Below are 26751 nucleotides of genomic sequence, written 5' to 3'. Positions count from 1 at the left end.
GGAATGATTGATTGGCACGCAAAGAAAGAAATGTAAGGTGGCAAGATTTCCTGTCACTGTCAAAGCTATTTCTCTCATTTTCAGAAAAAAAAAAAAAGATGCGTTCCTTTAAACTCAAAAATGCAAAAATGTTTTTAGTCTTCAACAGCATTGTTTGGTCACATCTCTGCAACCCAGGAACAGAAGACAATGCGTAATATCCTTTGGTCCCAATCTCTAGGCAAAACATGGTGACTTGGAAGGCAGTTGCTGGGAACGTTCTGGGTTCTCCACACCACACTGTGTTAGTGAAGTCAGGTATCCTTTAAATCCTTCATGTTGTCCTAATTTGCCTAATAACTAAGAATGCTATTTTTTCAGAAAAGAGGACTTCAATTGCTGCACAAAAAAAATGAATAAGAAAATAATTTGGACAAGCCATTCAAGTTAACAAGTTCAACGTCTTTTATTAGACATCTACTGTGTCAACATTGAGCCAGGTGTGATGTTAGGAATTGTCCAGAAGAAAAAGATTACATGATTCCTCCCTTCAAGGGACTTTCAGGTTGGTGAACAATACATGATTTAACATCTCATTTGGTAAGCTGTGCACATAGGGCCCAAAGCGTGAACAGATTATGCATTAACCCACTGGGCGAAGCCATGCATCACTGGAGAGAAACGAGATCCCAGTACTAAGAGTAATAGAGTAAAATATATCAACTGCAATAAGTATAATGACCTCTTGCTAGACAAGAGTCTTTAGGTATCATAAATTTTAGATTGTGGCAGTATATGTAAAGAGGCTGGAAAGTACTTGAATCAATATATTTTCTGTGATATCTGTCACTGTAGTTATACAGATTTGAAATCTGAGCGTCCTACACACTAAAGATTAAATTCTAAGTGGGAAAATGTGTTCACATTCTTCACTACAAAGTTTTACTCATATACTCCTTTTCAACTTGAAAAACACATCTGCAAGTTTACCAAGCCTTCTTTGCTCTACTTTTTCTGCTTAAACAGCCACTGCGGGAATTGTCAGATAATACAATTTCATTTGTATGTGTGTGTTTATGTGAATACTGCAAAAGAATAGAATGTTACTGCTGGCATTTCTTTTCAACAGGCATAGAATTTTATAAAGGCTATTCATTTGATGGGTGGGCTATAACTGTGACAAGTGAAATTCGAATTGAGTCCCAGTACTCTCATCCAACATATCATTTTATTCTGACCAGATGTAAGAGTATTTTGGTCTTGTATAAGACATGCAGAGTTTGATATGTCTCATCTATACAGTCAATTCAATCAAACAATATTTTCATTTCTGTGCAGAATTTTGCTTAAATTGGTTACTTCCATGTTTCACTGTAGTAGATAACTATTGTAATAAAGATACAGGCCTAGGTGCCACTGGGTAGGCCAAGAAGAATAACAAAACAGTCATTTCTTAAAAAAATCTTACAGTTTAACATGAGAGACAGATAAAATACATATACCATTAGCTAGGAAGTGGAACACACTCAAAAAAAAGAGAATTGGAAAGAAGCAACTATTTTTACAAGTAAGAAAATGAAAGAAGACCTCATCCAGGGATTGGCATTAGTTTGTGTTCCTGAAGGATCCACAGGCCAATGCAAACTAGAGCAATAGAGACCAAGGCCCTCCAAGCAGCGTTCAAAGAGCAGAATGTGTGACAGCATCGGGGAGACCCTCAAAGGGTGCACCATGCAGAAGGGAGGAAATTAATCCTAGAAAGGGAACTAGTGCCAGATTTCAGAAAGCCTGAAGTGTAGTAGGAGGAATTTATATAATCAAAAGAGATTAGTGTAGAAAGGGCTAGAAATTACAGAAGCAATGCATCACACAATGAACAAGCACCTCAATTATGCAAATATATGGCCAATTAACATTGTTTAGATACAAAGAGATTAATATACGATATCTTTATTTCAGGCAACAAAATTATTCTTCCAATTTAATGCATTTCAAATGCTACAAAAATGCCCTGAAAAAAAAAATGCAACTAAGACTAGTCTTCCTCATCATACAAGCTAATATGTGTGAATTAGAGTTAAGAAGGGAAAAACATAAGGACTTAGGTTGATTTTATTTTAGAAAATTACATTCTAGGTTTACTGAAAATTAAAATGCTACTCAGTCAATATCAATTAACAGGTGAACAAGGAAATGATTATGAAAATGAAAATGTTCCATCATCTGGCCAGAAGGTGGCACTTACCACTCGTTATAAAAAAACAGCAAGAAAAGAGAAATGAAGCTGAAAAGTGGAGTTAGGAACAGATTACCCATTCATCTATTCAGGAAGAAAAGGATTGGAACAGGCTGTTTCAGAAGCACGATTTATAATGAGGGTCTTGGCTTCATGACACAGCTTATCAATTACATAGAGGGCATCCCCTGCACTCCTATAAAATACACCACCGGTAATACATCTTGGATTGTGAGTCCCTTATTAAGCTTACTGGGGGCTTAGTAATTTCCCTTAACAAATGTAATTTGCAGTATATCAGTTTGTTGCCTTTATGAATGTTCTTACTACCTTTTTTGCTCCTATGAAACTGAACAAAATGGTACTGAAATAAGGCAAAAAAGAAAAGAAATTCCAACTTCATCATATAACTCAATCTAAGTTATTTAACTTTTTGTAACTTCACTTTCCTCTTCTGTTACAATGAATTTAAGTAGCTGGAATGCTGTAATTAAATAAGACACCATCTTCAGAAATGATACCTTTACACCTAACTACGTCATCTTCTCCTACACGCCCTGGTCCACTCATTAGGATACTTTTTTTTACCAGAACAATCTGATGACTCGTTGTGGTCATCTCTAAGACGGGTGTGACTGGTACTCCTAGTGATGAAGCGTTGTCCCTCCACATGCCAGGAGAATGTGGGAGGGTAAGAGTGAGACTGCAGCTGATGACAGAAATCATCCCCATTGTTATTCTGTGCTCGACTCTCAGTCACACAAAATACAGACCTACTGCATGTCAGATTCGAAAGAACTTTGACTTCCCTAGCTAACCCTTCATTTTCCAGATTATGATCCAGCTGCCATTAAAGCTGAGATGCAAGGGAGTGAACATGGGATATGTTTTGGACACCGCATTCCATTTTAGAATGCCTGGATTCAAGTTGCAGCTAATCCACTTCCAGCTTTCAGTTAGGATGCATCTTCATAAGTGGCAGGTGGAGAACCAGACTGAGTTCCACGCTCTTGGCTTTGGCCTGGACCAAGATTATTTCACAGCTTTAAAACGCAAAACTTTGGACCACGGAACCAAAGATTTCTCTGCTGATCTGCCTCTCTCTGCCTGACTCTCCACTTCTCATGTAAACAAAAATAAATACATTTTGAAGAGAGTAAGAAACAATTTCTTCAGGCTTAAATAATTTTCATATCTGCTGCTAGGTCTTGTCAAAGAGTAACTGACCACTGGTAGTGGGAAGAGAGAACATGAGGTAGGCTAACAAATCTATGTGACATATAGTACACAATTACTTGGTTCCGACAAAATGGAAAAATGGACAACAGAGTAGACATGGTGCATTATAGTATAGGTGACCCAGTACTTGATTTCCCAGAACTATCTAGACTAAAGGCATATGTCCTCACTGAACCTGAATCAAGTCAGCACCTGCTTCTGGCTTTCCCACCCCCACTCTCATATTCAAGCAAAGCCTCTTTTGAAGGGAAGCCAGGTAAGGAGCAAACACACAACAGAGTGGTGGAGCCCTCCTGGACTTGTGTGGAAGAAAGGTGAATTTCATAGCCCAGACTCCCATCAGTGCCACACTGGATGCCATTTTGACTTCTGTAACAAAGTCCCAGGGTGGACAAAAGCTACTTGCACAAGCACTGTGCCAGCAGAGAACCCATTTCCAGCACAACACATCACACTAGTCCCATCAGGAAAATAATATCAACTTGGCATCCCACAGATTCTGTCCAAAATAGGTGCAGTTGTGGCCACACCTAACAGCCAGCAGGTACCAGCAAGAAGAGGAAAGAAGAAACAATCCATTCAACAGGCATGCATGACAACCCTATGATCTAGTTTAAACAACGTGTGTCTCCCTTACCCTGGGTGCTGCTGGACTGGGGAGCAGATGAAAGGCTGAGCAGAAAAACGATGCAGTCACCAAACAGGGTCACAGTGGGCAGAGAGTGGCAACCTGGTCACCCCAGCTGCGAAGAAAGTGGTGTAAGAGTAACATAGGAGCCCAGGACTGAAACTCACTGAGGGAGTGGTACAAGTGACACAAATGGAGAACCAGGCACTGGTTGCACTTGCAGACCTGTGGACAGCACATTTAAACCTTGGCCCTACACAGAGGAATCTGCTAATGTGAGTTGCAATGGCCAAGGGCAAAAGTAAAGCCACAGCACAATGACTGAGATCAGAGACTCCATCTGGTTAAGGAGCAAAAGACTATTTCAATTTCAGAATCAACTGATGAAGGCATTGCAGAAATGCTGAATAAAGATTTTTTTAAAACTCCCTAAAAACTCCATATGAAACACATACAGGAGTTCAAAGAATTTAAGAAATATGTGACACAAAAAATACCAACATTGAAACAAAATCAAAGTGAATTATTAGAAATAAGGAATACAACAATTTAAAAATCTAATGGAAAACCTCAAAAATAGAATGAGTGAAAAAAAACTCAGAAATGAGAGAGTCTTCATCCTAAAGTGCTGTGAATCAGTCAGGATGACAGAAGAGAAACTGAGTAAAGAAGAAAATTAAGCAAGAATTATGTGATACCATCAAAAGGCCAAACATAATTATTACGGGTATTCCTGAAAGTGCAGAAAGAGAAGCTGGGTTAAAGGATGTATTCAATGAAATAATAAACGATAACTTCATCAACATGCAGAAACAAAGGAAAACCAAATTAAGAAAAGGCACAGAAGTCTGAACAGAATCGAACAGAAGCAGTCCTTACCAGGATATATCATAATCAAGCTCTCTTTGGTTGAACATAAAGATACATAAACATACACATGAGAAAGGTCAATTAACTTCTAGAGGAACCCCAAACAGACTCAGGCTGACTTGTCAGAAAAAAAAACCTATGGGCTGAAAGCGAATGGAGTGACTTATCCAGATCCTAACATGTCAGTCCAGAAAAACATACCAAGCAAAGCTTTCCCTTGCATTTGAAAAGGAAATAAAACTATTCCTAAAGCAAACAAAAAACTGAAATGTTTTGCCTCCAACAGACCTGTCCTATAAATGTTCTTTAAAGATGTGCTACAGATAGTGAAAGCAATAGCAGCTATTGAATCAAAAAAAAATTGTGGAGAACATCTCAATAAAACCACAGAAGAAATCTAAATTAGGCAATGAGAAACCCAATGCTAAAACGACAGAACCAAACCACTACCTGTTTATATCAACCCTGAACACAAACGGCTTAAACTCATCAATCAAAACACAAGGACTACAGAATACATCAAAAACCAGGAACCATCTGTCTGTTGCCTATAAGAAACATATTTCATCAACAAAGAGATACATGGAAACAAAAAGTGAAAGGATGTAAAAGAATATTCCAGGCCAATGGAAAGGAAAAAAGAGCTCGTTTAGCTATTTTTATATCAGATAACATAGATGTTGACTTGAAAAGCAGTAAAAGAGATGAAGAAGGACACAACATCATGATCAAAGAATACATTCAGCAAGAAGAAAACACAACAAATGTACATGCACCAAATGCCAGAGCATCCAAACACGAAACAAATATTAGTCCTAAAAGGAAAAATAGATTCCAATGAGAGTGGGAGACCTTAACACTCTAGTAACATCAGCGGGCACACTGCCAAAACAAACTCGGCAGGGAAACAACGGAACTCATCCAAGCAACAGAACAACTGGACTTAATTTTTATCCATAGAATCTTTCATCACATTGACACAGAACACGTGTTTTTTCATCGGGACATGGAGCCTTCTCCAGGATTGGTCATATTATAGGCAACAAAATAACATTCAGAAAATTGAAAAAATCAAATTCATACCATGCAGCTGCTCAGACTATCATGGAATGAAACTAGATATCAACAAGTCAAAATACCCAAATACCTGGAAACTAAACAAAGTGTTGCTAAATGAACAATGGGTTATAGAAGTAATCACAGAGGAAATTGAAACAAATGAAGACATCAACACAATATAGCAAAACTTGTGCAACATTGGTTATTCAGTAGCATGTTACTTAACTCCATGGTGCTGTACATTTTTTGTTTTAATTCCATTCCTGTTGTTGACTTTATTTCATACCTTCTCATTTAAGGGAATGTACAGTGATGGTGTAATAGAGATTATCACATAAAAATGTGAAGATACAATGCAGTATGCATCTCTACTTCCAAATCAAAGATGGACTTCCAGTGAGACTTTTGGATATATCTTGACAATAGGAACCTGGATGGTCTGGCGTTGTCTGTACCAGCAATGTCAGAACACACTTAAAAACTGACTGATGGACTTATGACTGCTTATGATGGTCTGTCCTACTGTAATAATATGGAGAAAATCAGTTGGGGGAAGGAAATTTAGACAGGAGGTAGGAAAAATCCCAGACTCTATGGAATTGTACCATAAAATTCAAAGTAACAATAATAATAAGAAATTAATGGCATGCAAAAAAACTTGTGGGACACAGTCAAGGCAGTACTCAGAGGAAAGTTCACTGCAGTTAGTGCTTACATAAGAAACTAGAAAGGTACCAGTTAAAAAGGCTAAACTACATCTTAAGTAGTTGGAAAAATAATGGAAAAATAAATCCTTCCTCACAGGGTCCAATGTCACCAGAACAACAGCCAGGAGCCCTGAGCATTCTGCAGAAACAGAAGAACAATAAACTACCTTTGGGACTAGGGAGAGGAGCCTTCTGTGGTCCTTGCTTAGTTCCAACTTTGGATCCTCACTCTCTCCTGCAATGACTATCAGGGTTGTCCTGAAACCCCCTGCTAAAAAGCAAAATAAAACAAAACAAACATACAAACAAAAAAATTAGATAACTCCAAGACTAACATAAGATTAAATTCCAAGATTAAATGGGAAATACACAAAATAAGGGAGGACATGAACTAAAGAGATTGAAAGAACAATATATAAGACTAACGAATCAGAGCTGGTTCTTTGAGAAAATCAACAAAACAGATTCCCTAGTACCCAAACTAATCAAAAGGAGGGAAAAAATACAAATTAAGAGGTAAATAAAAACCTAAAAGACCTGGGCCCAGAGGCATGGCCTAGCAGCTAAAGTCCTCTCCTTGAATGCCCCGGGATCCAATATGGGCATTGGTTCTAATCCTGGCAGCTCCACTTCCCATCCGGCTCCCTGCTTGTGGCCTGGGAAAGCAGTCAAGGATGGCCCAAAGCTTTGGGACCCTGCACCCGTGTGGGATACCCAGAAGAAGTTCCTGGCTCCTGGCTTCGGATTAGCATAGCATCGGTCATTGCGCTCACCTGGGGAGTGAATCATCAGATGGAAGATCTTCCTTTCTGTCTCTTCTTTCTGTATATCCGACTTGCCAATAAATAAATAAAAATCTTTAAAAAGAAAAACCTAAAAGACCTATAACCATGACTGATATTTGATCAGTAAGTAAATTCCTTCTAATCAAGAATATCCCTGCAACAGATGGGTTTACTGCTGAATTCTACAAAATGTTTCAAGAACTTACCCAATATAATAGAAAGAGAGGTATTCTGTTCATACTCCTTCTATGAAACAAACATCACCTTAATATATCACCATTAATACCTTAATGGCGAGGATGTGGGGAAAAGGGAACCCTACTCCACTGCTGGTGGAGCTGCAAGTTGGTACAGCCTTTATGGAAATCAGTCTGGAGAACACTCAACTCAAAATCTGCATACCATATGACCCAGCAATAGCACTCCTAGGAATATATCCAAAACACCTGTTTTACGACAAACCAACATGCATCCCTATGTTCATAGCAGCACAATCAGTAATTGCAAAAACATGGAAGCAACCAAAATGCCCATCAGCAGAAGATTGGATAAGAAAGCTTTGGTTCATCTACTCCATGGAATACTACTCAGCTATTAAAAAAAACAAAATGCAGTTCTTTGTGGCTAAATGGGCCCAACTGGAAACTACAATGCTAAGGGAAATGAGCGAATCCCAAAAGGTTAGATACCACATGTTTGCCTTGATTTAACCTGTAATTTTTGTTTGTTTGTTTGTTATTTTTTGAACCTGTCATTGATACTGTCTCAACCCAGATGTTTTGAAGAATTGAACTTGCATTATTTTTAACATATTGTTTACTCAATACTATGTCAATTAATTCCATAACATTGTATATTGATGCTGATGTTTTGTTGGGGATTTTAACTGACTGGAACTTTACTCTGTTAGCTCTACCTTCAGACCAGAGAAGGTCTCCCCAAGAGGCCACTGAACTTATCTGGACAATAAGATGCTGGACTTTATGCTAGGTATATGCTTGCAATGAAGGAATCTCAACTGAACTTGAACTGAGGTTATGCAGCAAGGTGGAGGAATCCACTATGGGGGAGGGGTGGGGGGAATCCCCAGTGCCTATAAAACTGTATCACATAATACAATGTTAATAACAAAAAAATTAAATAAATGATTTAAATGACAAAAAAATCCTAAACAAGATAGGCATAGAAAGAATACTCTATAACACAATCAATTAAATATATGAAAAGACCAATGCCAACATCATAGGAACCGGGAGACTCGAAGCTTTTCCACTAAGACCTTGAACTTGGCAAGTAGGTCCACTTTTCGCCACTACTATTGCAAGATGTATTGGAAGTCCTTGCCAGAACTATTAGACATAACATAAAAAGGAAATTAAAGGCATTCAAATTGGTACTGAGGCACTAAAATCACCCCTGTTTACAGATGACATCATTCTCTATATAGAAGAACCAAAAGACTCAATGAAGAGATTATTAGAACTCATGAGAGAATCTGGCAGAGTAGCAGAATATAAAATTAATGAATACAAATGGAAAACTTTATCATGTCTCAGGATCAGCAAGATCAACATCATCAAAATATCCATATTACCAAAAATAATATACAGATTCAACATGATTTCAATCAAAACCCCAACAACATTCTTTAAGATGATACAAATTTTCATCTGGGAACATTAGAAACATAAATACCGGAAGGGAAGATGGCCGACGTAGGAGAAAGGCTATGAGGGAGAGTTCAGTGAGAGAAGGTTAGAGTGCTGCAGAGGCAGCGAAGAGGAGCGGCAGGAAACCGTAGGGAGAGGTCCGTGAAACTCCCTGGGACAGTGTGGAGCCAAAAAGTTCCACACAACTCGGAAGAACAACGAGAACGGAGCAGGGCAAAGGTAGAGAAGCCGACATCCCACTCCAGACCTGCTGAGTCACCTTTGAGAGCGGCCTGACGGGAGACGCGGCCAGCTTGGAGACAGGGAAATCGGAGGGATCGTCGCCGGCGGAATTCTTCAACAACAGCAGAAGCAGACTGCAGCAGCCGGACTTTGGTGAGCTGGGGATTAACGTGGCAGCCTCCGCATTCCCCACCCCCTGCTGAGGCTCCAGCCTCTGAGAACACAAGGGGCGCAACCTGAAACTGTCAGGTCTGTGCCTTGGGAACAGCGGTGCGTGTTGGTGGCTGAAAAGGTCCCGGGAAAGCGCCTCAGATCTTCCTGCGCTAAGTGGGCCAGTGCATCTCAGCGCGCGGAGGCTGCTGGTGGGAGTCTGGAATCCCCGACACCCTGAAACCCTGTGGGTGGGCGACAGCACCAGGAGGACTCTGAGCGCCGCGCCGGGCTGGGCTAGGCGGTCCCGCCTGCAGCAGCCGCCTCCGTAGCGCAGGAGTCAGGAGGGTGCTGAACTGGGAAGTGTAGCGCTGTGTGTCCCTGACACGCAGATGCCACTCCCATAGTGTGAACTGTCCATTCCTCGCCTCCCACCCCGCAGTCCTGAGTGTAGGCGACACACCGGGAGAGCTCTGAAATCTCCTGTGCCACACTGGCACTGTGCGATCCCGCTGAGAAGTTATTTTAACAGGGCGCCTGGGTCACACCTCCTCTACGGTCCTGTGAGGAGGAGCCACACACACACCACGAGTGGTGGAATCACTGCACAAGAGCCACGCCCAGAAAGTGCCTCAACCACAGTCTTGTGTGTGGGAGACACACCAGGCGGGCTCTGAAAAACCCTGCAGTCCCTGACAAGGAGAACGCAGGGAGAAAGCACATAAAACCTTCTACGTCCTGTGGATTCCCGTGCAGGGGGCGCGCCCAGAGAGCGCCTCCATCCCTCCACGCCCTGCGGTGGCACACCTGTAGAAGAGGTGCCCAGAGTGTGCCTGGAATCCACTGGGCCCCCAAGGTGGTGCTCTACAGCCCCGGGCCCTGAGAACGCACCAACGGTGCCTTGAAAATTACCACGCCCGGCAACACCACGCTTGCAGGCTCCAATCTCTACAGGAAAGCACCTGACAGCCCCTCAACACACGGGTCCATTTGCCTTACCAGAATACACCAACGCAATGGGAAAAACCACTAGAAAGAGCTGTGCTCCAGATGAAAGAGCCAGCACCCCACCAAACATGGGCCAAAAGCCATTATCAATATCGGCGATGCGAGATGAAGACATGGACGTGTTACCAGCAAAGGAATTGATGAAAATAATGCTAAAATTTCTCAGAGACGTGGACACAAAGCTGGAAGACTACCAGAACCGCATAATCACCGAAATACAACAAATCAAAACCAAACTGGATGCCCAAGAGAATAAAATTGAAAGCCTCATCAACAGAATAAATGCGGCAGAGGAAAGGATCTCTGAAACAGAAGACACACAAAATGAAAGTGCCCAGCGAATTAAACAGCTAGAGACAAACCTCAGCAAAACTAATAAAATGATGCAAGAGATGAAGGATTACCTTAGAAAATTGAATATTCGGATCATCGGCCTCCCCGAGGGAGTAGAAAGAGAATCTGGGATGCAAGCAGTGCTTGATGAAATTATACAGGAAAACTTCCAAAACACTTGGAACACGAATCCACCCCGCATACAGGATGGACAGAGAACTCCCAACAGACATGATCCAAAGAGATCTTCACCCAGACACACGGTGCTCAAGTTCTACTCCAATGAAGACAAAGAAGGAATCCTGAGACAAGTACGAAGTAGAGAAAAGATCACATACAGGGGAAAACCCATCAGAATTACTGCTGACTTCTCCGAAGAGACCCTACAAGCAAGGAGAGAATGGACAAAGATCTTCCAAGTCCTGAAACAAAACAACTGTCAACCAAAAATAATCTACCCAGCAAAGATCTCATTTGTATTTGAGAACGAAATCAGATACTTCAATAGCAAAGAAAAACTAGAAGAATATGTCTACACAAAACCAGCCCTGCAAAGTCTCCTTAGAAATGCGCTAGTCCCGGACAAAAAGGAGGCAAATCACAAACAAAGTTGGCAAATAAGAAGGTCTCCAAACTAAAGGCCGCACAAACAAGACAACTACATAGGCAACAACACATACACAACACAAACACATGGCAGGGCAAAATTGCAACCTCTCAATTTTAACTCTCAACACAAATGGTCTAAATTCACCAATCAAAAGACAGAGATTAATAGAATGGATCATCAAACAAGACCCAACCATCTGTTGCCTACAAGAAACGCATCTAACCAGAAAGGATGCAAAGAAACTGAAAGTGAAGGGATGGAAAAAGATATTTCACGCTAATGGACGAGAAAAAAAAGCTGGGGTAGCTATCCTAATTTCAGACGAGATAGATTTCATTCTAACTAACATCAAAAGAGACAGGGAAGGCCATTTTATACTGGTGAAAGGAATGATCCATCAAGAAGCAATCACCATCATTAATGTTTATGCACCGAATCTTAATGCACCTAGTTACGTAAAGCAATTACTTACAGACTTAAGGGAAGACATAGACACCCGCACAATTCTTGTAGGCGATCTCAACACACCTCTAACAACAATGGACCGGTCTACGAAACAAAAACTCAACAAAGAAACAACAGAGCTCACACAAACAATAGAACAACTGGACTTAGTAGACATATATAGAACTTTTTATCCTAAGGCCACAGACTATACATTCTTCTCAGCGGTGCATGGCACCTTCTCCAGAATCGACCACATGATAGGACATAAAGCGAATCTAAACAACTTCCAAAACATTAGTATCATACCATGTACCCTCTCAGACCACCATGGGATGAAACTGGAAATCAACAACTCAAAACTCCCCAAGAAGTATACGCACTCTTGGAAATTGAACAATATGCTATTAAACGAACATTGGGTCAGAGAAGAAATCAAAGATGAGATCAAAAAATTTATGGAAACCAATGAAAACTCTGATACAACATTCCAAAACTTGTGGGACACCGCCAAAGCAGTGCTACGAGGTAGATTCATCGCAATCGGAGCGCATGTCAAGGCCCAAGAAAGACGCCAAATACAGGAACTAACCTCACACCTCCAGGATCTGGAAAAACAGCAGCAGAAGAGTCCCACGCACAATAGGAAACAAGAAATCATCAAAACAAGGGAGGAGATAAACCAAATAGAAATCAAAAAAACTATACATAAAATCAACAAATCAAAAAGTTGGTTTTTTGAGAAAATAAACAAAATAGACACTCCACTGGCCCGATTGACCAAAAAAAAACAAGAGAAAGTGAGAATTAATAGCATTAAAGATGAAAAAGGCAACATAACAACAGACACTGCAATCATTAAGAAAATAATTAGAAATTACTACAAAGAACTGTACTCCCACAAATTTGAGGACCACCAAGAAATAGAAAAGTTCTTGGACTCCCACCACTTACCAAAACTCAGTCCGGAGGCAACTGCAGAATTAAATAAACCCATAACCGAGGTAGAGATTGAAACAGTCATCAAGGATCTCCCAACGAAAAAAAGCCCAGGCCCAGACGGCTTCACTACAGAATTCTACAAAACATTCCGAACAGAACTAACCCCAATCCTCTACAAGCTCTTCAAAACAATAGAGGAGGAAGCAACCCTCCCAAACTCATTCTATGAAGCCAACATCACCTTAATCCCAAAACCGGACAGAGAACCATCAGAGAAGGAAAACTACAGACCTATTTCTCTGATGAACATTGATGCTAAAATTCTCAACAAAATCCTAGCCAATAGAATTCAAAAAATCATCAGACAGATCATTCATCCGGATCAAGTAGGATTCATCCCTGGGATGCAGGGATGGTTCAACATTCGGAAATCCATAAATGTTATAAACCATATCCAAAAACAGCAAAACAAGAACCACATAATAGTTTCAATAGATGCAGAAAAAGCTTTCGACAAAATCCAACACCTCTTCATGCTAAAAACTCTAGCCAAAGTAGGCATAGATGGGAAAATCCACAACATAATCAAAGCAATTTATGAAAAACCCAACGCCAGTATCATACTGAATGGAGAAAAGCTAGAACCCTTCCCACTGAGATCTGGAACAAGACAAGGGTGCCCGCTATCACCACTGCTATTCAACATAGTCCTAGAGGTACTTGCAGAGGCCATAAGACAAGAAAAAGAAATCAAAGGCATACGTATAGGAAACGAAGAAGTCAAGCTTTCACTATATGCAGATGACATAATCCTATACATAGAAAAACCAGGAGACTCAATACAGAAACTGCTAGAACTTATACGAGAGTTTGGCAGAGTGGCGGGGTACAAAATTAACGAACGAAAATCAACAGCCATAGTGTACGCAAATAACACCAAGATGGAAGAAGATCTAACCAACAGGATACCATTCAAAATAGCAGAGAGAAGTATGAAGTATTTGGGAATAAATCTAACCAAAAGCGTAGGAGACCTATTCGAAGAAAACTACAAACTATTTAAAAAGGAAATTGAACAAAACCTCAAAAGATGGAATAACATCCCGTGCTCCTGGATAGGCAAAATCAATATCATTAAAATGTCTATACTACCACAAGCAATATACATTTTCAATGCAATTCCAATCAAATTGCCCAAAACATTCTTCACGGAACTGGATACAATGATTCAAAAGTTCATCTGGAAGCACAAAAAACCACGAATAGCTAGAACCATCCTGAAAAATAAGAAGTCAGCAGGGGGAATCACAATCCCGGACCTCTGGACATACTATAGAGCAGTGGTTATCAAAACAGCCTGGTACTGGCACAAAGACAGAAAGGAAGATCAATGGAATAGAATAGAAGCACCAAAAGGGAACCCACACAAATACAGCCAATTAATCTTTGACAAAAAGACCAATGACAGCTCAAGCAAGTGGGAAGGCCTCTTTGGTAAATGTTGTTGGGACAACTGGCTGATAGCCTGTAGAAACAAAAAAATAGACCCACATCTATCACCATACACTAAGATCCAATCTACATGGATAAAAGACCTAAACCTACATCCAGAAACCTTCAAACTCTTGCAAGAAAATGTAGGAAATACCCTGCAAGACCTAGGAGTAGGTCCCGACTTTCTAAGAAGGACACCAAAAGCAATAGCAGTTGAGAACAGAATAAACAAATGGGACCTCATCAAACTAAGAAGCTTCTGTACAGCAAGGGAAACAATCAACAAAGTAAAAAAGCAACCCACAGAGTGGGAGAAGATCTTTGCACACGATATAGGCGATAGGGGGCTAATTTCCAGGATATATAAAGAACTTCAAAACAACCAAAAAACCAAAACAAACAAGCCACTCAAGAAATGGGCACGGGAAATGGGCAAACATTTCACAAAGGAACAAGTCCAAATGGCAAACAAACATATGAAAAAATGTTCCAGCTCCCTAGCAATAAGGGAAATCCAAATTAAAACATCGATGAGGTACCACCTAACACCAGTAAGATTGGCCCACATAAACAAGAACACCAACGACGCTTGCTGGCGAGGATGCGGGGAAAAGGGAACCCTACTCCACTGCTGGTGGAGCTGCAAATTGGTACAGCCTTTATGGAAATCAGTCTGGAGAACACTCAAACAACTCAAAATCTGCATACCATATGACCCAGCAATAGCACTCCTAGGAATATATCCAAAACACCTGTTTTACGACAAACCAACATGCATCCCTATGTTCATTGCAGCACAATCAGTAATTGCAAAAACATGGAAGCAACCGAAATGCCCATCAGCAGAAGATTGGATAAGAAAGCTTTGGTTCATCTACTCCATGGAATACTACTCAGCTATTAAAAAAAACAAAATGCAGTTCTTTGTGGCTAAATGGGTACAACTGGAAACTATAATGCTAAGGGAAATGAGCGAATCCCAAAAGATTAGATACCACATGTTTGCCTTGATTTAACCTGTAATTTTTTGTTTGGTTGTTTGTTATTTTTTTTTTTTTTTGAACCTGTCATTGATACTGTCTCAACCCAGATGTTTCGAAGAAGGGAACTTGCATTATTTTTAACATATTGTTTACCCAATACTATGTCAATTAATTCCATAATGTTGTATATTGATACTGTGGCCTCGTTGGGGCTTTTAACTGACTGGATCTTTACTCTGTTAGACCTATTTTCAGACCATAGAAGGTCTCCCCAAGAGGCCACTGAACTTATCTGGACAATAAGACGCTGAACTTTATGCTAGGCATGTGTCTGCAAGCAATGAATCTCAACCGAACTTGAACTATGGTTATGCAACAAGGTGGAGGAATCCACCATGGGGGGAGGGGTATGGGAGGGGTGGGGGGAATCCCCAGCGCCTATGAAACTGTACTACACAATACAATGTAAGCAACAATAATAAAAAAAAAAAAAAAAAAAAAAAAAAAGAAACATAAATACCAAAGCTATCATGAAGAATAAAAATCAAGCTGGAGGAATCACAGTTCCAAACCTTAAGATAGAGTGCAGGGCAAGGGTAATCAAAATAATCTGGTGCTGGTACAGAAACAGAGAAGATCAATGGAACAGAACAGAAAACCCATAAGAGACCACACAGCCAACTAATCTTGGACAATAGAACTGAAAACAACCCTAGGCAAAAGTTTATTGATTTCAACAAATGGTATTTGAATAGCTGTCTGTAGAGGTAAGAAGCAAAAACCACCCCCGCCACCTGTCACCTTATAAAAAAATCAGCTCTAAATGGATCAAGAACCCAAAGCTGCACTTACAAGCCATCAGACTTTAGAGGAAAGCATAGGAAGCACTTTCTCTGGATATGGAACTGGTTTAAAAAAAAAAACTCTTAGAAAAGCCACCAAAAACATAGGCAGACAACACTAAAATCAAATAAATAAAATAAATGGGGCTACCTCAAACTACGAAGCTTCTGTACACAAAGCATATGATCAACAAAGTAAAGAAGCAACCAACAGAATGGGAGAAAATCTTTGTATGCTACACAACAGGGGATTAACATGCAGGATTCACAGAGTTTCAGGAACTCAACAACAGCAAAACAACCCAATTTGTTTTGCGGGTAAAGGAAATGAAATGAGCAGGCATTTTTCAAATGAATAATTTCAAATGGCTAGTAGACATACAAAAAAATCTCAGGCCCCTAGCTATTGGAGAATTACAAATAGCAACTACATTAAGGTTTCACTTAACTCTAGTGAGATTGGCCTACATTAAGAAATCTATAAGCAAATAAATATGAAGTAAAAAGGTACTCTACTCCACTTGAGATGGAAGCATATGTTAGTGTAGCGAATGGAAGTCTGTATGGAGAGTGCTCAGACAACTGAAAATGTATGTACTATGATCCAGCTATCCTACTCGCAGTAAGTGAGATTTGCATATGAAAAAGCAACCTGCAATCCTATACTTATAAGAGCAGAATCTGCAACAGCAAAGACATGGAAACAACCCAGTTGCCCATTGAAGATGGAATGGATAAAAAAAATGGTGGTACACCTACTGCATGGAGTACTACTCAGCCATCAAAAAGAATGGACTTCCGCCATTGGCAATAAAATTATCCCAACTGGAGACCACTGTTCTCAGTAAAACGGGAAATCCCACAAGGACAAACACTATTCGGTCTCTAGGATAGAATGCAACAATCTGCATGCAAAATGCAAAACAAATAGATATATATATAAATATATTCTCATGGATTAACCGTATAATGAATACTAGCATATTGGGAAGTGAAGATACATTTCAGTATTCATCTCTATTTCTGAATAAAAAGGGGACTCCCAAAGAAACTGCTAACTATACCTTGACAATAGGATACTAGATTTTCTAACATTGCCTATACCTACAATGCCTATTACACTTAGATAGCAGTATGTTGGAGTAGTGTCTGTTACTGAAGGCCGATACTATTGTAAAAATATGGGGAAAGTGATGGCAGAGGGAGATCGAGGAGTGAGAAAGGCAAGGTGGAGGGGAAAATCCCGTACCTACAAAACCATATGGTATGATACAGTGACAATACAAAATACATATTTATGCAAACAAATTTAGAATGCATTTTAAAAACCTGGTTCTTTAAGAGGCAAATCATTGCTCAACTTGAAATCTTCCCTTATGTTGTCCTTACACTTGGGATAACCAGTCATTTGCCCTCTATTTTCCCAAAATTTATTTCAAGGCAGAAGTTTAACGCCTCTTCCCTTCACCAAATTCTTTTGACTCAAGTTTTCCTCCTTGTCAGAAACTTCTATTATAGTTTCAGTTAAGATAAGGCAGGCATTGAAGTAATATTGTTTTGCTGTCACTGTTAATTCTTAAATAGCAGTTAGACTTGATCCACAAAGAAACTATATTATCTAAAAGTGAATTTTATTTATTCACTCCATAATTAACTGCTGACTTCCTAGGATAGAGTCTAGCCACTGTTTTAGGTTATACAGAATTAACATCCAAAATCAAGACTGTCCTAGCTCTTACTGAAGTCTCAGTCTGCTGTTAGTAACTTCACATGTTCCACAAAGCCTGGTCATGGACAGACTCAAGGGCAAGTATGTGCTCAATGATCTGAAAATGGTGTTCTCAAGTGTTTCTTGATTGCCACAAAACAAGGTCAGCTACAGGCATGGAATCCTGGGCAGAATATTAAAGATATAGGATTCTGTTCACCAAAGCCTCTTGTGAAATTTCTCTTTTACAAAAGAAGAAGGGGAGATGGTAAGGAGTCTTATGTCCTTATATTAATAAACACTGATAACCTTCTTTGCTTACATTTGAAGCATACTGAATTATTTTTAATACTGGCATAATTTCCACCAGAAAAAATTAACACAACAAAGAAAGAGTAAGCATTAACTGGTGGCTTGAAATATTTTACTCCCTCTCTTTTCATCAAAATCTCTATCTCCATCATGAAACATTATGAAACATTCAGTCCTAAATAGATAAACTAATTAATTCTTCTTAATTAACACTGTTAATATCCAAGGGTCAGTTTTACTTCTACAAAGGAAATTTTTAAAAATGCAACAGCCAGAGATGATTAAAAAGAGAAAAATTCATTCAGTGTATAGTGAGTGTATGAATGCCTTCAGAAACCACAGTGCCTAAACAAAATAAAAAGCGAAACAAAATTAAGATACTCTGCAAAAGAAATATCTGAATTTGCTCCTTTGTCCAATTGTTTATTTACTAAAATAACCACAAGCCATTACAGCTTCACTTCTGACCTCTTTCACATGCAGATCAGAAGCTCTATGAATTATAAACAGGTAAGCTGCTTTTTGGAGGTGTGGAGTCCTTGAGAGAATGTGTTTCCATAGCGACTTTAGAACTTTTCCAAGAGTGACCAACACTCCATGCTAAAAGGAGAGGAACAGGCTATAATCTCAGGTGGCTACTGATCTGCACTGCACACATCCTCAACAACGTAGATGAAAGGAGATATAGCTTGGATAGAGAAGAAAATTCAGCTTCTAAGAGCTTAGGTACACACATAATAAGGTGCTCAGGCTGGGCATCTTAACACCGTCACCATCACTGATTTTTATTCTAAGGAGAGCTGTATATCCTGATGTCTATGTAAGAATCAACATATTTGGATACCTGCTACTGACTTCTATGAGTGTTATTTAAGGATGCTGACTGGCTGCACCTATTCTAAAGTGCTAAATGGGGGTGCTAAATCTATAGGTAACTAGAGTTCTTAACTTCTCATTGGCTAAGCAAATAAAACTAGATTTCTGCATGAACAATTTCCTTCCCTAGAAATTATCATGGTTACCTGCCAATGTTTATTAACAGTAATATTTTATTTATTGCATCTTTCTGGTCTTTAAATATGATTTTGACTTTCTGTACTAACATTGAGGCCTCTTTATCAATAATGTTCATTTTCAACTAAAAAAAAAACTAATGAGTTAAGAAGAACCTCATCTTCAAGTGGGGCCCTTTAGTAGATACTTGAGGACACCTGCTGACCTGTGTGGCACTCAACATGCAGCTAGAGTAGGAATACATGTTTCTACCCCTCACTGGTACTGTTGACTAGACAGACTTAGATATCACACGTAAAATACTTGAGGACTCTCCTCCTTTCCCTGGATCTACGTTACGAAACAGTCCTTACATCCAAATTTAAACGGTGACCAAAAGGGTAGATGAACGAAGCTATGCATTTTGTCTGGTAATCCACATGAGTCAATTTTCCCAGATGAAACACAGAAACCCCTCAAGAATTACAGCAGAGTTTGGAAAGAATTAACAACTCACCTGTGGGAGCTGCTCTGCCAGTTTGTTTTGATATCTTTGAATGGACTCTCTGAGTTTCTTCTCTTTCTCATTTTCTGATGATAATATTGTGCTCATGGTGCCCAGTGGGATGAATGGCAGATGTTCTACATGATGACAACTTCACAATCAATAAGTACAAGATTAATATCAGGAAGAAACAAAACAACTTACTGTCCACATAAAATAATTTCTTTCTAGAAAAGTTACACATTCATGTTGCCAAAATTCACACATAAAAGAAGTCCACAGAATTGATAACTTCGGGTAATATATAACCTTAAATCTCCAATTTGTTTTAAAACAGCTCAATAGAGAATGTAGAAGATACTTTATTTTTATGAAGATGGGAGAGAATTATTTTGCTAATGCTTCACTTAGCCTGTATGAAGTAAAGTCTTTTGCAAAAATAATTGATGCTTACATCATTACTGTGAAACAGTGTGTCCTGAAGAACTTGGATAGCAAATATACAAAATCATTCTGCTGCGAAACGCAGGCATCCTTGGCTTCATGATCAGAATCACACTGAGTGATGCAGGACTCGGTGACAGCCCTCAGATGAAGGCCAGTGACTGGTAAAGCAGACGGACAGCACTGAGGTTACCCATGATCTCTTTACTCAACTGGCCCCAAACACCATGCTGGCATTAGAGCACCTGCATTAGGCAGTTACCCTGTTCTAAGGCTTGTGGATGTGCCATTTCTGGTAACCAGGTAGATAATTATGGCACATAATCATGTGGAAGGAAGCATGCACAAAGGAACATAAGAAGGTTATGGATGAGTATTCATTAGTTACAATAAAATGCTGATGACAAGACAAGAGCTCCATTTTAGGCTTTTTAATTTTTTTTTTCCTTTCATGACTATCCTCTGGGGAGTTGTGTTACATAAACTGTTGGAAAAGATTTTATTTTATTCACTTTGGTATAAGTTCTGTTTTAGAGAAGTTCAATTCCCACTAGGCACAGCTCTGATTCAGGGCATAGCTGTGGTTGCTGTGCTAAGGGTAATATATGTTGAGGTCAGTTCCTCAAGCATGGGGGGTGGGAGGGCGGGGATTTTGCTTAGTTACCAAAAAAGATTAAAGTTTGATGAAAAATGAATGTATGTTAGGTTAGAAGGAAGAAACTGGGAGTAGAGGAAGGGCCTTGTCCCGTGTGAAACAATAAGGAAAAGTGAAGCAGTTCAAACTCACTATTGTTCTGCTTTTCAGAGTTAAACATATGTTATGTGTGCCTTCTACCAACAGATAAAAGTTAGAAACTAAAATACAACTGCAGTGGTACTGTAGAAGAACTCTTCCTTCTACTCACATACGGTGTGTGTGCTGTTGTTATTTTCAAAGGCACTAGGTAAGTAAATCCTAAGGACAACTATTGCACATGGAGCCTGATGGGAGTGCTGATTGGAATGCATCTGTGGTGTGGGACTTGTACTGGCTTCTGCTTCATTTGAAAAACAAAAAAACTTATCAAAACATTAAGGACTCATTCAAAAAACAGATCTCCAAGTATTAAAGAACAATCAATTGTACTCGTTTAAAGATTTCTGGAAGTAAATTATATTTTAATATGCATTACAAGCCATACACTTGTTTAGCAACCTTTCCAAAAGACTTTTTTTCCCTCAGCCAAGTAACAAGCCTTATTCTTGCCCTGCTGGCAATGCTTATTTTCACTGCAGACAAATATAGTGCATGAATGTAATGAAAGCATACTGATACCTACTTCTCAAGTATTGCGACAAAAATGTATTGTCTCTCTCTGTAGTTATGAGGAAAAAAAACCTTCAGTGGCTTGAGAAGGAATACCTCTAGCCTACCCTGAGTTTAAAAAGTGATGAATTTTGGGCACTAAAATGTATTTGAAAAGATGTTTTCTCAGAGTTAGCGTAAAGTCAGAAAGTTCAGGTTTATACCAGAAGGCTGGCTTGAGTTTCAGATCTAGGGAGAAATCCTGGCTAGGTCACTAAACTTATCCCTGCCTCTTCATCTTATGACAGATGTGGAAAGTTAATAGAACTTTCATAAATATTGAATAAAACATCAGTCATCGTTATAAATGAGAAAGTGATTAAGTTATTAAGTTTCTGATCTATTTCTTAAAACTTTAGTTTTTTTTTAATCAGGTTTATTTTCTTACAGACTTTAGTTAGGTTTTTTATCTAAGTTCTGTTACACAGACATTACTCATCCAAGACTGTTCATTGATTTTTAACTCTGGTTCATTATGTGTAACTAACTATGCTGGCAACAGACTATTTTCAGGAAATATGTAAAATGTCATTGCTCACTTACTATTCTGATTCCTCTGGTCACAGAATGTTATCTATAAAGTTGCTATACCTCACTTCTTGTAAGTTCAATTCGCTCACTTTATGTGACTAACCAAATTCAATGACATGTATGTCTCAGGGAATTCTTTCAAAATCTCTTCTCAAGACACGCCTGACCCACATGAATGACAGGCTGAATGAGGTCATCAGATGATTTTCGATTATTCTTTGCTGCAAATCTGTATCTAAATAAACGGTAATGGGCCTCTGTAAAGGAAGCTCCAACTCTCCATAAACTTTGCCTTGCAATCAGGAGTTTTTCTTAATTGCTGCCATAAAACTCGGTATCACTTCATGCATATTTTTGTCACAGTCTTTTCAGTGGAAATGAACAGATGGTCAATATTATGACGGTGTATTTTAAGATTCAAGAAGTTAACAAAACTGTAAATACAAGTCTTTCTGCATTTTAGACTTTTAAGATCTATCAGTTTTCTGCCAACACATCTAAATTTACCTTGCCTCTCATCACAAGTGGCACTATTTCAAAGTGTGAAAGAGATGGAATTAACGCAGTTTTGAAACTAATTTTACAATGCTCTGTGATGGCATTGCTACTCTTCAAGAGAAGTGTAAGGGAACATGCTAACTCAGGGGGCAATGATAATCTGAAGTTAAGTGTTAGGGGGCAGCCTCCCTGTTCTGTGGGTCTGATGACATATGAGACTGGTAAAGATCATTGGTAAATGGTTAGATATTACCAATGTGGCCCAAATTTGCTGTCGAAGACTCCCCAGTTACCAGAAGTTTCAGAATATTACCCAAATGAGCAACTCAGCTAGACAGAGACCAGGATATTACTAACATATCCTAGAGCTGATCTTTTGTCTTGAGTTTCACAACTACTGCAGCCAGTCAGTCTAAACCTGGAGTCTAGACACTGAAAATGATCTCAGACTGTAAGAAAACTTCTTAGGTCACAGTCAGCAATTAAAATCATGAAGTAACAGTGCATCTGGAAGACAACTAAGTCTCAAGTTAGATATGTAATCAGATTAAAAGGCACAAGGTCTCAGTCAGTGGCTCCATGACAGATTTTCTCTCCCACAAAGTGGGCTTTGCTTCTCATTTCTTTAATATGAAGAATTAATACTAGAACAGCATTATACAACCCTAAGTCCTTGAGCTCCGAGTTTTCTGAAAAGTGTAGGGAGGCAAAACAGGAAGCAGAAATCTTTGGTTCCCTAGTTTCTGGTCTAATTCAACCAGCACAGCTGTGCACTTAACTGCTTTGTATACTTTGGTTTTGTAACTAACACACTTGGACTACAAAACAGGAGGAAGGCTGAGAAACCCTGGATCATGTCAAATCCAAGCACCTTGCTACTTCTCACATTTTCCTTCAGTTTAGAAATATAATTAATCCGAGGACTGAAGGTAGAAGGGGTTTTAGCAGTACCAACCAAATATTTTCCTTGTTTAAATATGTAATTTTCACTCTTTTGTCTTCAGAACAACAGAAAAATAAAGAAATGTTATTTTCCTAACATCTATATTAGCAATGCTGATCTACTTCTCCAGCCAGAAGGGCTTAGGACTGACTACATGAAAGAGGAATGCTTGACTTAGGGCTGTCTTTAATAAACGGGAGTGTTTATTCTTTTTTTACTATAGGAAAATAATATTCACCTAAAAAGGCTTATAATAGCCTTGACATCCATCAATATTTAATCAGTCTTTTTCCTGTTTGAGTCTGAAAGTCCTCCTTCAAGAGCATAAAACAATTAACTCAATGTATGACCTAACGAGAAAAAAAGCACATGGACTAACAGTGCAAGGCACCTGGGGACAACCTGCGAATGACCTTCCTGTATGACAGAAGTGTGAAAATGAACTGAAAGATACTACTGCCAATATTCAGTCATGTTCTTGTGCCAGTGGAAGTGCAGAGCTGTGTGCTCTGATGTCTGCAAATGCTTACATTCAAATTTGTTTTGTTTTATGGAAAAGTGCACCAATGAAATGATCTTTTCACAGGTTTCAAGATCTACAGAGTTCAAAGAGACACCGACTACAAAGTGAAAATCTATTGTTAGCTGACATTTTCCACTTTCACACATATGAACATCAGAAATTAAAAATTGATAAAGAATTTCAGAAAACTGTCAAAATCTACCTGTTCTCTGAGAGGTTAGGATTATTAGCACAGATCCACATGTCAAGAAATTCTTTGTCTTCATAATTAGTAGAAGGTGGCATGACTCTCCACTTAAGGCAAAGATCTGATCATCAAAACACAGTTATACACAAAGAGATTATCTTCAGAAATGACTCCATCACACTGTCAGTTTACTTACACAAAATGAAGTGAATCCTTCATCACATACTGTAACACCTAACAGCACAATGATTCTAGAGTTTATGATACTCCCACCAAACATTAGGGTTCTTCTTTCACCTTGCTTCAGTTGATGTCTGCTTGTTTCAGTCAAAACGATGTCAAGTACTATACCCTGCACTATCTCCTCTTAAACCACACTGAGAATTCCAGTGACTTGGCTTTCCCATTTTCTCCAGTCTATTACCCATCTGCTGATTTTCTGTGTCCAGACAGGCATCTAGGACAGGATGGAAAACCGGGTCACTGGACCACTGACCCAGCTATTTATCCCACTCTCCAGCCTACACTTTCTGATCCCGTTGTCCATTTTCCCTTCAGAGTCCCTCCCTTTGGACCTGAAACACCAAGGCATGTTGCTTTATCCAAGCTACACTTAACTTTAACTCTACATTCCCTTACAACATTTTGGTAACCACTATTGGGTAAACAATCTGTCGGTGTTCATCTGAGGAAGAGATAGTTTGCACAGTGATTATGAACCTGAACAGCTCTGTTACTGCCTTTGTGATCTTAGATAAATTACTCAACTGAGCTGAAATTGTTTCAGTGTCATCATCTTTCTAAAAAAAAATGAACAGTCACCTAAAATGGTAATTGCAAATGGAAAGAAACAAAAAAATAGCATTGCTAAACACTCCCATAAGTACTTAGTAAACTATATTTAACAATTCATATTATTATCATAGCTACTCTACAACATAGCTACTAGTACTAATCTTGTTTCATGAATGAAGAAATGGAGGTTTGGAGACATTAAATAGTATGTAGAATTTCTTATAACTGTTGGGTACTGAGATTAGCTTTAATGGAACACATCAAAAACAAAATAATTACCAGCCTGTAATATCGTCTTACGGACTATCACAAACTATCATCACTTTCTCCAATGAAAAGAGACATTCTAAAAGCTTATGGAAAGGGCATAATCTAAAAACAACATGGCTTTGAAAATATTTTGTAACAAAATAAATGTATAATTCCATTTTTGCACAAACTTTCCGAAGCCCCTCCCACAAAAAAAAAACACCTTTAAAAAACTATCAAGCATAATCCTCTTAAATCTCACTTAATTCAGGCATTTAAAACTTCTCAGCAGGATCTTAAATTACAGAAGTGATGTTCACGGGTATCTGACTCCATCTTTTGTTCCAGTCCATCAAATAACTCTTTGCTGAGTTTCTAGAAAAACCTTAACCCACATTATGTCTGATTAATAAGGTCCACTCTCCTCCAAAAGGTTTGGAAGGTGTTGCCCTGGCACTCTTCAAATACTTCTGCAGAGTTTTACACACTATCATGGGTTCCTTCATTTGCATAACTTTTTAACTAAACTGTTCACAGCAGATAGTAAAGATTGTCTTTGATTCCATAATTTTTTTGTTTAGCCACTTTTTTTAAAAAAGGCACAAAGATTTGCTCAGCAATTCAATGATGCTATTTTCCCATTAAAAATTGCCAATATCACCTCATTGTTACCAAAATAAAATGCTATCCTGGAATTCAAAGCTCTCTAATATGTTTATCCAACATGATACCACGGTATTTTATTATTGAATCATTATTCATTAATTTTTATTAATATCAAATTCCTACTATGTATCAGATAGTGTTATGCATAAAAACAGGAATATGGCTTTTTCTATTACTTGCCTGCTATGTTTAGCTTAAGTGTACACCTAAAATGCTTCGTAACTTCTTAAGAAATTCTATTTTAATGTCTTTCACAAAGGCTTCCACGATCACAAAGTGTTTGATAGACTTTCCCCTCCTTTTTATAACTCTCAAATAATTATCTTCCTTTATTAAAAAAATCTACCCATTTTTTCCATTTTATTACTAAATATATACTCCTCTGAATTAAAAAAATATGCAATTATTTTAATCTCTCTTCCAAACTGTAACCTCCCAGAAAGTAAGGCTATATCTTACATCTTTTGCCTCCTTTTCTATTATTTCTTAACACTAGGATTTGTAGCTTTTAAGAAGTTAATAATAGGTCTTTGCTATTTAGAATAGAATTCAACTCTCACCACACTGTATGATGAATGGGATGACCATGGCTTGTTTTCTTTTATACTGAGCAGAAACTAAAGGTCGTTCTATATCCATGTTATTCTGATATCCAAATTCATTACAAAGTTGTGTGATATTTCGATTACCTAGAAAAAGCAAAAATAAATCAAGTAAAATTTAGCCAAAGAAAATAAAATCAATGGGCTAAACATGATTATCAAAAAATTGAATATAGACATATGTATATATGATACCAAGTATATAAAAAGTAGTAATTCAGAAATAAGAGATGAAAACATGAATCTAGG

The 26751-nt window shown here is 38.6% G+C and overlaps 1 protein-coding gene across 1 annotated transcript in view; it reads right to left on the bottom strand.

Annotated features, from left to right (window-relative positions):
- MORC1 (MORC family CW-type zinc finger 1) overlaps positions 1-26751 on the bottom strand; it is a 155481-nt gene that overhangs the window by 59294 nt on the left and 69436 nt on the right. The window contains 3 exon segments of the mRNA XM_040980917.1: positions 19732-19870; positions 24206-24311; positions 26461-26589. Coding sequence (XP_040836851.1) covers positions 19732-19870; positions 24206-24311; positions 26461-26589 — 374 coding nt within the window.

The sequence above is a fragment of the Ochotona curzoniae genome, unplaced genomic scaffold (genome assembly GCF_017591425.1).
Source record: "Ochotona curzoniae isolate NIBS_2020 unplaced genomic scaffold, NIBS_Ocur_1.0 contig_3498, whole genome shotgun sequence".
Taxonomy (NCBI): Eukaryota; Metazoa; Chordata; class Mammalia; order Lagomorpha; family Ochotonidae; genus Ochotona; species Ochotona curzoniae.
Note: the sequence above shows the minus strand (reverse complement) of the source record. Positions and strands in the feature narration are given on the sequence as shown.